The sequence below is a fragment of the Polypterus senegalus genome, chromosome 3 (genome assembly GCF_016835505.1).
Source record: "Polypterus senegalus isolate Bchr_013 chromosome 3, ASM1683550v1, whole genome shotgun sequence".
Lineage (NCBI taxonomy): Eukaryota > Metazoa > Chordata > Cladistia > Polypteriformes > Polypteridae > Polypterus > Polypterus senegalus.
In genome coordinates, this window is record NC_053156.1 from 163700284 (window position 1) to 163715572 (window position 15289).

Consider the following 15289-nt stretch of genomic DNA (forward strand, 5'->3'; position numbering starts at 1 on the left):
ATTCACATGTCAACCTTGCTACAGCTAATCATATTTAATGTTGTTTCAGTATAGTAAAAGATCTTGGTGATATACGGTCTCTGAGTCTTATCGCACTATTCACTTAAACACTTTAGTGATTCACAAAGCGGTTTAGTAATTTATACAGACAGGAAGCCAAAACAGTTTTTGAAATCACATATTTCATGTCAATGACGCCCTTTCCTTGAGTTGGATTGTCTCTTGTGCCTGAACTGAACAGGATAGGCTCATCATCCATTTGACAACTCTGAAAGGGATTAAGCAAGCTTGAAAAATAGGTGGCTGAATATCTCACTTGATATCTATGTCTTTTTGTATTTATCTATCGATATATATACTCCATCAAATGAATGATCAAGTGCAGCATTTGACCACAGGACACTGGATTTGTGAGGCAGAGGCACTAATCATTGCTTAATACTTTTTGTATATAAAGTAGAGCAACAAGCACCACATTGTTGCTCTTCTTTATAACCAAAAAGTATAAACTCAAAGTATATACAGTGCAATGTATTGGCAGTACAATATTTTTTAGGTGAAGTTTACAACATACAGTACATCCTATCTAAAGAGTCTCTAGAATTTGCACTAGGCAAAAGCAGCAAATTATAGTAGATGCAGTTAATCTTTATGTTATTTTCTTAATACTGCACTTTCATCATTAAACATGCTGCCTGGATTCAGTCATTGTAAAAACCTAGTAGTATTCTGTGTAGGTACAACCTTATACTGTAACATATGATGCAGATTGGTCTATTGAAGTTTAAAGAGCAAGCAAGTACAATCTTGGAGAAGACTGAAAGGCATAGTTTCAAACTGGTTCTGCAAAATAATCTTAAAAACATTTACTAATAACCTTGGGGATTTACTATCGTCATCATGCATTCATTTTTTAACCTATATCTAGTTCGGGGTTGTGACAGGCTAATGGCTGCCCCGGATAAAAGGTATGCGCAAAACCTGCAGAGGGCACCATTCTGTTTCAGGGTATGCACACACACATACAGAATTAAACTAACATGCAAGCGTTCAGAGGGAAACTTGACAACTCCCCCCACCAAGACAAACCTCCTTAGAAATAGGGAGAACATATGAATTCTACACAACAGTAACAAGGGTGGGATCCAAGGGACTCTGGAGCTATGACGCATCAACACTAATCACTGCAAAACCATGCTGTCCTTAAAAGTTTTAATCATTTTCCAATTCTCAAACAAACTGACATTTATGCAGCAGTGTATGACGTTCATAGCTCCATTTAAAGTCAGCAAAGGATCTATAAATGAATTTCTGGCAAATGTTATTTTATAGTGGTAAAGTGGTCAGATTCTGCTACTCATTATTAGTTTATACTATTCATTATTAAATACTTTTTTATGGCAACTTGTTTTTCAATAAAACTATATTTATAAATGATTATGTCAGTGCATTGCTTATTTAAGCAGGTAGACTTTCACCAGGATGTCCTGCCTAACTGCATTTTACTTACAACATGCATATAATGGTGCTCCCAAAGCAGAAGCAGTGGAGTAACTTTTTAATTGGCATGATGACTTTTCATGTAGGGCAAACCTTGTTCAGTAGATACAGTGAGAAATACCGCAGAAATACTTTTACCAAGAACTTGCTACCGACATGTATTTCTCTATCCAGTATGCCAAGCAAAGCTTAGCAACAGAAAGGAAAAACAGACAGATTCAATTACAGAGTCTCTGTAGCTACATAATCTTCATGTGTGACAAGTCGATGTCAAGTGGCTGGTATATATCAGAATAGTAACAATATGTTTACTGCCACCACCAGGTCGAACATTGGCAGCAAAACGGTTCACATGAAAACCATGTCAGATCAGGCAGTGTTACCCATTCAATGATTACATGTTTAGCTTTTTTGTTTACCTTTAATTTACTTGCAAGAGTAACATTTTTTTTCCTTTAGTGGATAGTTTGTGTGGGGTGGTCTAGAGCTTTTCCCAATAGTTTATGCTGAAAGGCAAGAACTAACACCAAACAGGAAGCCAGTTCATTTCAGGGCATATTCACGAAAACATCCATAATCAGACATACTGGTCCAGTTTAGAGAGATCAGTTAACACAACATGCATATATTTATAATGTAGGAGGAAATGATAATACTTGCAGATACTCGCAAGAAACAAAGGTATAATGGTCTGGGAAGACAACTGTATTAATCTCTGTATCCCTGGACCTCACACAAAGCATTAACTGAGAAATAACATAACTCAGTCTTCCCGTTGACAACTCTTTTAGGGATTGAGCAGGCTTGAAAAATAGGTAATATTTCACTTAATATTTCTTTCTTTTTGTATCTATCTAAATTGATATATATACCCCATCAAATTAATACCCAAATGTAGCATTTGACCACGGGACACTGAATTTGTGAGGCAGAAGCACTAATCGCTACTTGATACTTTCTGTTTATAAAGAAGAACAACAAGCACCACCTTGCTGCTCTTCTTTATAACCAAAAAGTCTAAAACTAAAACTAATATACAGTACAGTATTGACAGTGCAATAATTTTTTTAGATGACGTTTACAACATACATCCTATTTAAAGAGTCTCCAGAATCATCACTAGGCAAAAAAAAAGCAGATTATAGTAGACACAGTTAATCCATATGTTATTTTCTTAATACTTAAAAATATTGTGCTTCAGTCATTATAACATAGGAGGAAATCAGAATACTTGCAGAAAATGATGGTGAGCATGAAATGAAGGTATAAGGCCTGAGTAGACAACTGTTTTAATCCCTGTATCACTGGGCTTCACACAAAGCATTAACTGCGAAATAACTAAATACTGGCTTGGATAAATGGAATTCTTATTTCTTCAGACAAATTTGCTTTACTGTCCTTTTGAGGGAAATCATGAGAAAAAAAGGAAACGTTTGTGTGCTTATAATTCTCAGTGAAGGGGGATTTCACTTTTAAAAATCACCCAGGGAGTATATTGTTATACTGTACTAAGTAATACTAAAATAAATTTCCTTCTTTATATTATATATGACACAATTATGAAATCACGAATGAGGATACCTTTATACCTTTTTTCTGCACATCCTAGGGATTAAACTAGAGTATTACCAACCGCCCATAGCTTATGAGTCTAAAAAAATGACTGTTTATTTAAAAATTTATTTTAAAAGATCCAGTGATATAAGTAAATATTTAATAACCAGCATAAAGTGCCAAAATATAGTCATTAAAAACTGTACAAAAATACACACATTGGAATGTAACTCATAGACATATTATTTTGGCTACCAAATGTTTTAACAATTCTTTAAAGTTGAGATGTATAGCATTTTCAGCCACAAATGGCTTTGTTGTCAGAGAATTACAGAATTGGATAAGTTAAGCTTATTTCCACAGCGCATGGAAGGACCAGAGGAAAAAATACTGCATTCCAGGCATGTATTCTGATGACTGCATACAGCTGCAGCCCAGTACTCCAGACCGATACGGTTCATATATTTTCCATCTCTGTTAAATGAAGTTATAAGGTTTTAAAATAACCTTTATCTTAGGCACCAGCAATCTTTTTATCCAGGCTCTCAAGCATAAGTCCAGGATTTGCCATTGCGTTACTCATAAGTCCAGAGATAAATGATTGCTTTTCTGCGTCGTTCGTAATCACTTTTCTGCACTTTAACGGCTGTATTATGGGAGGCTTTCTTGCACATCTGAATTAAGACTGTGGCAGATATGTTCTTCTTGCACCGTAATGCAAAGACTCTGGACTTTTATCGGTGCAGTTGCACAAAGTTATTTTTTGTTCCAGTGCACACCTCATAGTCTTATTTTCACAGTTAACAGAAACTGTCCTAACACTTTATCTTTGAAGGCTTCAGCTCCTTGACTTGCATGTGCAGTGTCTTGTGGACAGCCAATGTCCTCGACTGACAAAATCCTTTTCCACATTCTTGACACTTGAAAGGTTTTTCCTTTGAATGAATATACCTGTGCCAGGAAAAAGAGATTCAGAAGTGGATTAGGTTTCACAGAACTTGACTCCCACATAGCCAAAACTAATAGGTAACTAGTTTATATTATATATATATATATATAATAAAGCTAAGATCTTGAGCAAATCACATTTATAAAGCATGATAGGCTATTGACCAGCTAGCTCAAGATTTGTTTAGCCTTTCTAACAACAACAGTAACATATTTGGAAATGGATGCAATACAAACAAAAAAAATAATCTTTCCAACATTTGTTAAAGGTCCTACAACGATTTTAAAGCAATATACACAGAACCTGCACTTGCAAGTACAGAATACTGTATCCTGAAACTTTTATTGTTGCTAATAGTGAGAAGTCAAGCAAAATGACACCTTTTATTGGCTAACTAAAAAGATTACAATATGCAAGCTTTTAAGGCAACTTAGGCCTCTTCTAATATAACCTGCTGACATATTCACTATGTTCTTTTATGAATGACAGGACGCAGTGCAGTTTGTAAAACCAACAGCCACACAGGCCCATATCAAGCTCAATGAAAATAACTGATCCACATCAAACTGCTGTCAAAAGGTGTATACTTTAAAGAAATTGAATAGTGTTTTCTTTACTAGTTTAATTTATCTATTTCAAAGCAATATGTCAAAAGCAGCATTCAATACTGTTACCTGTGATCTCTGAGATGGTCTTGCCTCCTAAAAGCTTTATGACAAATATCACACGTGTAGGGCCTCTCATCTGTATGGGTTCGTTCGTGAATTAAAAGATTATAGGACTTGGTAAAGTGTCTTCCACAGAATTTGCATACAAACTCCTTCTTGGTTTTTGAGGGCAACCTTCCTCTGCTTGGCTTTCTTTCTGGTGACAATTTGGTGGCGTCCAACAGAGCACTGATGGAAGGTGGAGTGCTCAGATCCTCTGCTTTCAAATGGTCTTCTTGAGTGGCTGCTACTGCAAGATTAGCAAAGTCAAATCTCGGCTTAGCTTTAGCTGGTAGACTGGTAAGGTCATGCTTTGGAGGAAGGATGTGCGGGAAAACTGGAATGGCAGGTAACTGAAATCTGCCATCAATGAGTGCAGGTATTTTGGAAAAGCTGGAACGGGGTAAAGCTACTGGAGGATATCCTAAGGTCCACTGGTGAAGATGAACAGCATGAAGGGCACTAAAGCCATATACACTTGGCAAGTGATCTGATGGTAGCTGAAACCCACTGGAGGCTTGCAAGAGAGAGTAGTTTGCCAGCTGTAAAGATGGATGTATTGGAACAGGTGCTGGCAAGGTCTTGCTCCCCATTGTCACTAATGTTGATTCACACAAGGAGGGACTTGGTAGACTAGAGGAGCCCTCTGAAAATAAATTAAAACAAAATATATATATATATTTATAACATGTTAAAAAAAGAATGTATGTTGTTATTTTTTTTCAAAAGCAAATTGTTTTGCATTGTCAATGACCACATGTTGACAGTAACTGGCCAGGAAAATCTGCCATTGACATTTGCATTGTTCCTACTAACACATGAATGGATATCTGGTAGCAGGAGAAGTACTGCAGGAGCAAGCTATTTGAACTTCAAATTGATATTAAACATTTGATTTTCTGTGCGATCCCATAATAACTTGTTATACACCTCTGTTCAAATGGCTGAATTATTTTATTTTGTCAAAATGAACATACAAAGATGGCACTTTGGGATGCTGCCTGATATGAAAGATGTTGTAACTGTAAACATATAAGAAAAATAGTATTTGCTTATAAATGTGAATTTCATTAAAACAGAGATCCGTGAATGTACTGTAGTTACTAAAAGCATCAAACTTAATTTTTCAAAAATATTATTTAGGTTCCCTCTTCCCCGTGACCCTGCTCATAATACATGGGTTTGAAAATGGATGGGTGGATGGATAACAAATTGACGTATTTGAATGAAAGCCCCTCAGAATTGTGAGTGAAGTTGAATTATAGTATTACAGTTTTCTCAGCATTATTCTTGATAGTACTTTCATTTTGCAATATTTAGCATTCCTCTAGCATGTGTTTGTTAATTATATTAGCTTAGCTATGTGTGTAAGTGTAATAACAAAGTGTACTTTGTTAAAATAAATAAATTTATTTCATGGGCAGCGTGTTGAATTGAATAGTCTTTGAGTATCCATGTAGCTTTAAACTGAAATACATATATAATGTAATATTGTTGTATGTGTGCATTTTTAATGTTATCACCTAATGCAAAAACATAACAAAAGAAGGATGACAAAAAGTTTTAAGTGCTGTTATAGCAGAAGGATACGTCCAAGCAATGGCTGATGATTCTTCAAGAAATACACAATACAATAAACAAAACCTAGCATTAATTACCCAAGTAATGACTATTCTCAATAGCCACTTTAGTTGAAATGAAATGCAACAACTCTTTGACACCTACAGTACACAAACGTAAAAATGATTTTCAGTGTGATTTTTTGTTGTTTAAGTGTTAAACATTTTAGAAGATTTGCATTCAGTAATTTTTGATGGCTAGAGCCTTTAGCAAAAAAAAAAAAAAATGGGATTCACAAAAGCTGCTAAATGCTTGTCTATGTAGGTGTTTTTGAATTCACAAAGAAATGTGCTCCAGGCAATTCCAAGCAGGTACAATAGAATAGAACCATTCAGAATCATAAATACCTTTCAGAAATGTTTAATCAGGTTTTGATAATGGCATACAATGGACAAAATGGTTCTTTGTCTCTATCTAGCTTTACCTTAGGGGAATGTAGCAGGTTTACAAAATCAATGTTTAACATCAACCATGGTGTGTCTGAGAATAATCAAACAGTTGTGCTGTCACAGAGAAGCTAACACGTCTGTTTTTATATTATTTCAGTATTTTTTTTTTTTTAGTTTTTGAAATCGTCAAGCACTAAACTGTAGCTCACACCTTAGGTTAAGCAACTTACTGTTAAATACTTGTGGATATGCAACTTATAAGAAATTAGAAGAAAAATCCAACCATCTTCTAAGGATCTGATGGTGCCCGCTGGCAATCAAAATTTGCACGAAGTAAAAGTAATCTATTGACAAAAGTAATGAAACTTCTGTACCTCTCCGGCATGGTGCAAGAGTACATCTTTCCCTGACCCTCCCCTGTTCCATATCATTTACAGTATTTCCTAGTGGTTGTTTAAGGGGATTTTATTTATTTATTTATTTATTTATTTATTTATTTATTTACAACATTAGAACCGTCACACTTGGCAAGAACCCTGGGTTTTCAAAGGGACATGTCTGTTCTTCGTCGGTCCGTCGTCTGGGTCCTACTAAAGTCTAGGATGCAGTGCAATTACAACCTGTTATGCTCGTTTCCAGTCCGGGCATGCATTGGTATACCTTTCCTTTGTGCACATTAAAAACCACGGAACAGTCCGGTAAAAATATACTTTTCAAAATGCATTAAATCGATCAAAACTATGTAAAAATTTATAGGCCAACCGTGTGTGTTGTATACCTGTAAAACCTTTGTTCAGTTTTTGGAGTGAAGATAATTCAAAGTGTTAATACACTTTATCAGTGGAATACCTGCTTAACTTTCAGGACACGAGATTTCTTGTATTCTTTTATTTATTTATTCACCCCCCACCCCCCGCCCCGCCCAAAAAAAAAAACGAAGTTAGACACCACTAATTAGAAATGTTGAAGCTTTAAGATCCCCCTGGGAGTTCAAGTTTCTGATCGCGATGCAGAAGTAATTGCCTTATACTTACTTGGGTCATTTGCTTTAATTCGCTGAAGTCCAATAAAAAGCAACATACACACGTGAAACCGCAAAATGATAGGAGGGAAGGGAAAAAAACACTTCAGCGTGTTATTTTGAAATTTAAAGCATAGCAGGGCATGCCCAATAAAAGGGAAACCTCCAAACGCATTTAATTTGTAACAATCAGCACTGCCGCTTAATTTAAAGGTAAGCTTAAAGCGAGGAGGAGGCACTTCTCACGTGTAGCTTTAACTCCCTTTCCTCGATCACAGTAAATACGCTCATGCAACCTCAGTATTAAAAAGCCCAGCTCAGCGTCACTTTCTTAATACTGGCCTCTAAAACTTTGAAGCAAATTGAATGAGAAAACAAAAGTGAATTAGGAGACATCTGATGGAATTCCTTCACAGGTGACCCGGAGAAAACGTTGTGACATTTAGCCAAGATGTTGTTTGCTAATTGGTGAGATTTTACATGTGTGCTGGTAAGAAAACTCACACCAGAATCCGCATTTTGTCTTCCAAACGCCAAAACGAATGAGGCTCAGGGCAGCTTTACTTCCCACAAATTTGTCAAAGGTAAAGGTGATGAAAGGCTACGGGGATCACGTTGTAAGGCTATGATTTTTCAGCGCTCTTGATCTCGCGCAATGGTTTTGTTCAGTTGTAGAGATTACTATCTCTTAGCTACGCCAGTCATTACAAATCAAATATCGCAAAAGGTAAGAAGAAAAAAAAGTACAGAAATCGGTCGACACATCTGGCAAAAATATAATAAGCCAACTTGGATCTCAAGCAATTATACCGTAACGATTTTCACTGAATAGATTGATAGATAATTCTGGAGCGCTCAAGAAACGACATTAACGCACATATCCAATATAAATCTTTGTTTCAGATTTGTTTCCTGTATTCACCAGTAACGAATTATTTATCTTTCATTCACGCATACAGTATATACAGTCAATGAAGACTACAGGCATACATCTATAACAGTTGAAATATCCACATTTCAGACAATGCCAAAAACAAAATAAAAAAGAAGGCTCAATTGGATTAGTAGAAATATGTCACTCACTATAAATGGACACTCAACATGTGAAACAAGTGGAGTTCAAAACCTTTAAATTAATAACTTTTTAAAACAGCTAGTACTGTATTCGCCGATCAGTGTTGTCATGGAAAGCTATTATGTAGAATTGTTATATCAAGCTGAACTCTAAAAATACATTTCAGTACAAATGTTAGTCCAAAACGTATACAGTACATACTGATATTACTAAAATGTACAAATAAATTAATCTATCCATTCATTTACAGAATCAGTATAAACTCTCTGGATGGCATCAGGCGTAAGGCAGGAACCAAGTCTGGACAGGGCAACAGTTCATCTCAGGCCACGGGTGTGTTAGTATCTTCTACTAAAATGGTTTTCTTGAAGAAAAAGTTTCAGTAAAACTATGCCAGTCTTGGAGTATTACTTATTTGATGATGGATCGCACAACATTGTTATTGCACTTGAATAATTTGAAGAAGTCTTGCATTATTGTTAACCGTCCTGCAATCCCTTAACATTTCACTTAGAACATAAACTGGCAAAATGTCACTTTATCTTATTTACATTCCCTGTCGATTAACCATTTACTGAAATAAAATACTAACATGTTACTATTTCTAGAATTTTCAGTTACTATCCCCTTTTGCTCTGCTATGGAAATAAAGCTCCATCGTTATTTTAAGATTTAATTAAACACAGACAACAATATCAGGTGACCTTGGCACGTGTTGTTTCCTATACGTACGGATTTAATTTAACTGATGGATTTTTTTTTTTTAGGTCAAAGATTACTGCACTCGCAAACGAAACCAAGCAGTTTTGTTGATTGTTGGTTAGTGCAGATACGGTGATATGGCCTAATTGACACAAATGCTGAAGACTTTGCAGTCATTTGAACTGAATCGAGAATGTTTACTCAGATCAATTAAATAAGACAAAAGACACTTGGTGAGCAATGGAGAGCAGGTCACTTCCATGCAACTTAAATAAACCCACATTTCCAAGTGGGACAACCGTTAACAGTTCTGTACTTGTCTAGACTTAACCTTTTGGTTCTGCATTTCAAAATCTAGACTGGCCTTTAGACAAAACTCTGAGGTGTCAAGACGATGTGAACTTAGAAATTGTTATTAGCTGAGGTATGCGAATTATTTTCCATTTGTTACTGTATGATTATATCGTTTTACAATGTAATTTAGCCATTTAAAACTTGAATCAATTCATCAGCAGACTTGGTTGCTTCTTGCCTTGCGCCCTGCACTGCCAGGACGGATTCCGGTTTCTCGTGACTGAATACTGCGGATTAAGAAAACAGATGAATATATAAATAGATTTTTGGCGTTATACATACTTCAATTTGTATTCTCTGTAAAAGAAGAAAAAAATGATCCATTCAGTTTCCTGGATCTGTGTTTTTTTTATGAGAACAGGGCTGTAAAGCCAGTCCTGACAGCGTCAAGATCAAGGCATTTGGACGGGCTAACTTGTACATCCACACACAATTCCGGGTTTATACATACAAATAATGATAGACATATACAAGCGGTAATTACCTAATCGTTTGTAAAATTCGTTTAAATCAGTGATTAAACTCGAGAAAATACTAAATATATAGGAAATTGTTGGCTGTATTTATGATTATCTGAGAATGCAGTTCATTCGCGGTTCAGTTCAATCAGCTACTTTGCTTTGTCCAATGCACCAATGCAGATGCAAGCTTTTCGGGATAGAAAATATCACACAGTGTTAATATTTAAGCAGAGATCAAGACAGATAGTACTTTGGGCAGATGGAACTACAGCGTCCACGCTTAACTCTTACGGCAAAGTAATTTCCCACTTTACGTTTCAAGCTCTTAATTATTTTAATTCACTTCTTTCAACATCGTCCGCTGACAATCTAAGCCGAATCAGAGTTAACACTTTTCGAAAAAAAAAAACTACTCTGTACAGCTGCATAAAACCTTTTATCATCAACTTCTCACTACTTGAACACAAAAGGTTGACGAAAGAAAGACAAAACTGCCTTTTTAAAGGTTGCCCATACACAAGCAACTACGTAAACATCAATGCACTTCTAGTAAAAACACAAGCATGACGTAATATTGCACAGAAGAGTTTTACTGTATGCCATACATTGATGTTGCTCCCTTGCATCTGTCACATTGACACACACTTTTTAATTGTACGTCTTTAATGTAATGTTGGAGAAATATACTTTACGAAGACTAAGCATTCATTTACAGGATCCAGCACAGCATGTGAAACTTAATAATCGGATAAAAAGTGCTTTCAATTTCAGAATCCTGCTGCCAATCAAACAACTGACATCTGAAAACACCCATTGCCTGTGAGCCCTTTAAAAGTAAAACTACAAAATTAAGCAGCGCACAAAGATCTAGCAATTATTTTATTGCAGCACTATGTTCTACTACCATCGGGGTCCACCAAGTACAACATAAAATAGCCCTGTTTGGTATGAATTTTCTCATCTCGTATTCTCCTTATATGCATGCATACATCATGCAGATATTCATGCCAAAATATAGCCAGCCATCCATTCTCCCTGCTAACAAATCACTCAAAAATAAATAAAAAGTCATTATTCACTTATCATACATACTATTCTATGAATGCTATCTACTTTATGACTGTAAATTAAATTGATTTACACCTCGCGTTCAAGATGATTTAGATTTTAATTAAATTCTCCAAATATTGTTTCTCATCTCAACTGAAAATTTACGGGTGGTTGACAGTCCACTTCACTAGTTATGTCTTCCTTAAATATGCACTCCATCCTACAAGGGACCTTACCAGACGTTCATCAGTGTAAGAGTCCGCATGTAACAGAGTAGCGTGCATTGGAAACTTAGAACTGCCCGGGCGAAGCAGTGTTGCATCTAATCAAAGTAAAGTCTTCACCCGATTCCACACAGCCCGACTAAATAAGCAAAACATATCGGAGCATTATATTTATTATTAAACTTCGTATATAAACATAACCTCCCTCAGTACTATTTAACAATTTAAGTATTCCACCACAGAATACAATTTGCTGCCATTATTAGCGGAAGAAACACACCTGTTGCGTATCTGAACTCCACATATTTGTATAACATTTCCTGTTATGAGGAAGACACCGCAAAGACATTACAAAAGTGGAAAAATGAATATAACTTTCGTATTACATGTTATACCTTGTTTGAATTGAGTCATTTAATCTGCACGCGTTTGTTATCTGTTACGTACTGATAAGAGACGGAGTGCGCTCTCCATTTGATAGTTCAGATTACTTCAGCGAACTTTGCTCTGTACAAAAAAAAAAAAAGAAAACTAAACTAAACTCTACAGATATGTATATGTATACACAGAACTATGCACAAAGATATGCTTATTTGTTTATATGCGTTTACCTTGTATGGCCAGATCGTCCAGCGGTGTAAATTTGGTGGTTTTCTCGCAAGGGTTTGATAAAAGAAATCTGCAGTTTTCTGCCGAGATGTTGGGAAATACACACGCTGTTGTCGGCATTCGTGAATATTAATCTCAAAGAAAATAAAAGTAGGATCTTCAAAAAATGAAAGTCGAGTTCGGCTTAATGCAGTATGGGTATTATCTATTGCCGTCCCTTAAGTAAGAAGTCTCACCCTCTGGTCTGAACTTTCTGCTTTTTACTGTGCCTCCTTATTGCCGCAAAGCCCATACTAGCGCGCATGCGCATTCTGCAGCCGGCCCCCAAACCAAAAAAAAAAGTTCAACTTTCAAAAAAAGTCCGATACTCCGTCCAAAAAAACGCAAGAACACCAACTAGTATTCTCTTTCTATAAAGTTTGAAAAGGGCATCTTGGGGGAACGTCCAGCTGAAACCAGAACGCGTACTAAATAACAGTAATAAACGAACGGGACTTATTTAACTAAACATATCCGTCAGCATTTAATTACGATATTACTATTTCGGAAAGACAACAGGACGTGAATTTGTTTTTTTTCCTTTTCGCGAGGTTTATTATTTTTAAGTTTGACTTTTGTTTCGATTGTTTCCATCGTGATGGACGCACTGCAGATGAATTACATTAAATGACAAATAAGCATTAAGCAATCGCGAAACCAGTTTATATTTTTGTGTGCCTTCATTAGAAACTATACAGATATTTAAATTGTATAATAATAAAGTCCATACCTTTACTATTAAGAATTCATGTAAAATAGCTTTGTCTTTAACATCCTTACAGCACACGTTTAACAAACGTTGTGCTGCATTGTTAATATTATTATTGTTATTATTATTTGTTGTTGTTTAAAGTAAAGTATAACACGTGTTTATTTATAAATTAAAATTATGGATTAAACAATAACTTTCATCATTTAATATGCGACGTTCCTGATAACTGTTACATTTATGGTGTCTTTGATCTATCTATCTATCTATCTATCTATCTATCTATCTATCTATCTATCTATCTATCTATCTATCTATCTATCTATTTGCATTAAAAGGTGTTGCAGTGTTTAATAAACAAATTTCAATATCCAGTTACAAGTTAAACAATCACTGTCAGCACACGCGAATCGAAATACTCAAGACAAATAAAGTTTACATTCTGTCTGAAGAGGTCAAAGTTTAATTAACCGTCACCTCCTTAAACTGTATAAGCTTTAAACTTTAATTTCCCTCGGATACAATTTAGTAAGTCTATACGCATGTGCTGAAATCCGTTGAATGCAAACAAACAGCAAATAAAAAATAGCAATACATGATGAATAAGTAAATAAATAATGATAAAAAATTCAATGATAAAGTAACTGTAGTAATCAATTATTATTTGGTCGTAAATGAAGAATCTGATTTCGACAGGTATTAAATTAAGCTTTGAATAAATGGGTAAAATAAAAGATTTTTCACTGAAAACATCTCATCTTCTCACGCTTCCCCCTTCTGCCTGCTCTATGAAGATCTGCTGTTAGACGTTGATGAAGTGCAGCTTTAGGCTAATTAATGTAAATATACAACTGTCACTTGTGGTTTGTTGTAGCAGGAAGAAATGGTGCACAACTATTAGTCTTTAGATTCATTATTCAGTTTGTCACCTCGACTAGAACGAGTCGACCCCAATACTAGCTGATTTCATTTTTTAATTACTATGATCCATACAGTATTTCATTGTTGTGTTTTGATTTAAATTGATGTTTAATTTTGTGAAAACAGAAAAAAGTGTAAATAATAAAAATATCATATAATATTCTTTCAATAATTAATAATAGAAATCGTTTTAATCTCATTATAATTGTCTCATTTTTTTCGATGTAAATGTAATTTACATTTTATTTAGAAACAAATGTATATAAAATATTTAAACCCAGTCCCCGTCTTCGTAGTTTAGTTAACGATAAAATTATGTGGACTACGGCTAAAACTAACTTCTACTGGGAGCTCGTCGTCGTGTAAAAGCCTTTATCGGACATCTGTCAATTTTATTCACAATGTCAAACTGTAAAATGTTGTACATGTTTAACAATGTGTCGTGCTCCTTTGTTTAAATGTTTAAATTTCTTTAAATGAATAAGTTCGTCCTGTCATTCTTTACTTTACATAACCCCTTTCACATTAACAATGTTACATATGTTAAGAAACTGGAAATCGTCTTTTTATCTGTTTGTTTTTTTTAAACTTGGGTGTCTGTTGTGCTTACACAGTGCATTTTATTTTACTATTGCTTAACGAGTAGAGAGAACTCAAACAAGACTGCTTATTGAATTCACTGCAAACGAAATATTCGATGTTATAACCAAATTTTATGCTTATGATATATATAATCGTTTTAATAATCAATATATTAAAGCATGCATTTATAACCATCAATTTTCGAGCTGCTTATCTTTGTGAGGTTACCACTTATTGTAACCTTATACTGTATGCTATGACACTTCAAAGCGAATTAAAAATCTTTAGTAATTTAGACGTCTCTTACTAGACACTAAAATAATCACAACCAACCAATAAGAGTAACACGAGATAATCTGTAGTTAACAACTTTTTATTAAATGTGTCAAATAATATTTTAAAGCTAATATTAACCAGCTAAATTAGTTTAATGTTACAATAGCAAATACAATTCCTAATTTGTAAAAATGAAGGAAATATGCCATCTACTGGCCATATTTGGCACAGATGATTAAAAAAAAAACACTGCCACCCTTCCGCTCAGTACTTTCTTAACACTTAACAATTCCTAAAATATTTAATTTACTCATAAAAGCATTTATTTCAGTGCATTTCCATCAGGTTACATTTAATCATTTTTAAAGGTGTCCCAAAAGTATAATTGATAAATAATAAAACAACGTGTTCATGTACAGTTTGTGTTGAAAAAAGTTACTGCATAAATAACAACAGATGAGGTGTTCCTTGCACAAGATGGGTTTGATAAAGAACAACAGAAGGGAATATATAATGAGATCATCTGCAGTTGCCAAAATATCACTTT

At 34.9% G+C, this 15289-nt stretch overlaps 1 protein-coding gene across 1 annotated transcript; it reads right to left on the reverse strand.

Annotated features, from left to right (window-relative positions):
* Positions 1–3164: 3164 nt before the first annotated feature.
* osr1 (odd-skipped related transcription factor 1) lies at positions 3165–12479 on the reverse strand. Its single transcript, XM_039748173.1, has 3 exons — positions 12218–12479; positions 4678–5356; positions 3165–4005 (listed from the first exon to the last, which is right to left on the reverse strand). Exons 1-3 carry the CDS (start codon positions 12333–12335, stop codon positions 3870–3872), a joined length of 933 nt encoding a protein of 310 aa, XP_039604107.1. The 5' UTR covers positions 12336–12479; the 3' UTR covers positions 3165–3869.
* Between the last annotated feature and the right edge of the window lie 2810 nt (positions 12480–15289).

Coding starts and splice junctions, on each gene's coding strand:
- osr1 (XM_039748173.1), bottom strand. CDS start 12,335: ATGCCGACAACAGCGTGTGTATTTCCCAACATCTCGGCAGAAAACTGC. Junction 5,357..12,217: donor GGACGATCTGGCCATACAAG/GTAAACGCATAT, acceptor ATTTATTTTCAG/AGGGCTCCTCTAGTCTACCA. Junction 4,006..4,677: donor GACCATCTCAGAGATCACAG/GTAACAGTATTG, acceptor TTCCTGGCACAG/GTATATTCATTCAAAGGAAA.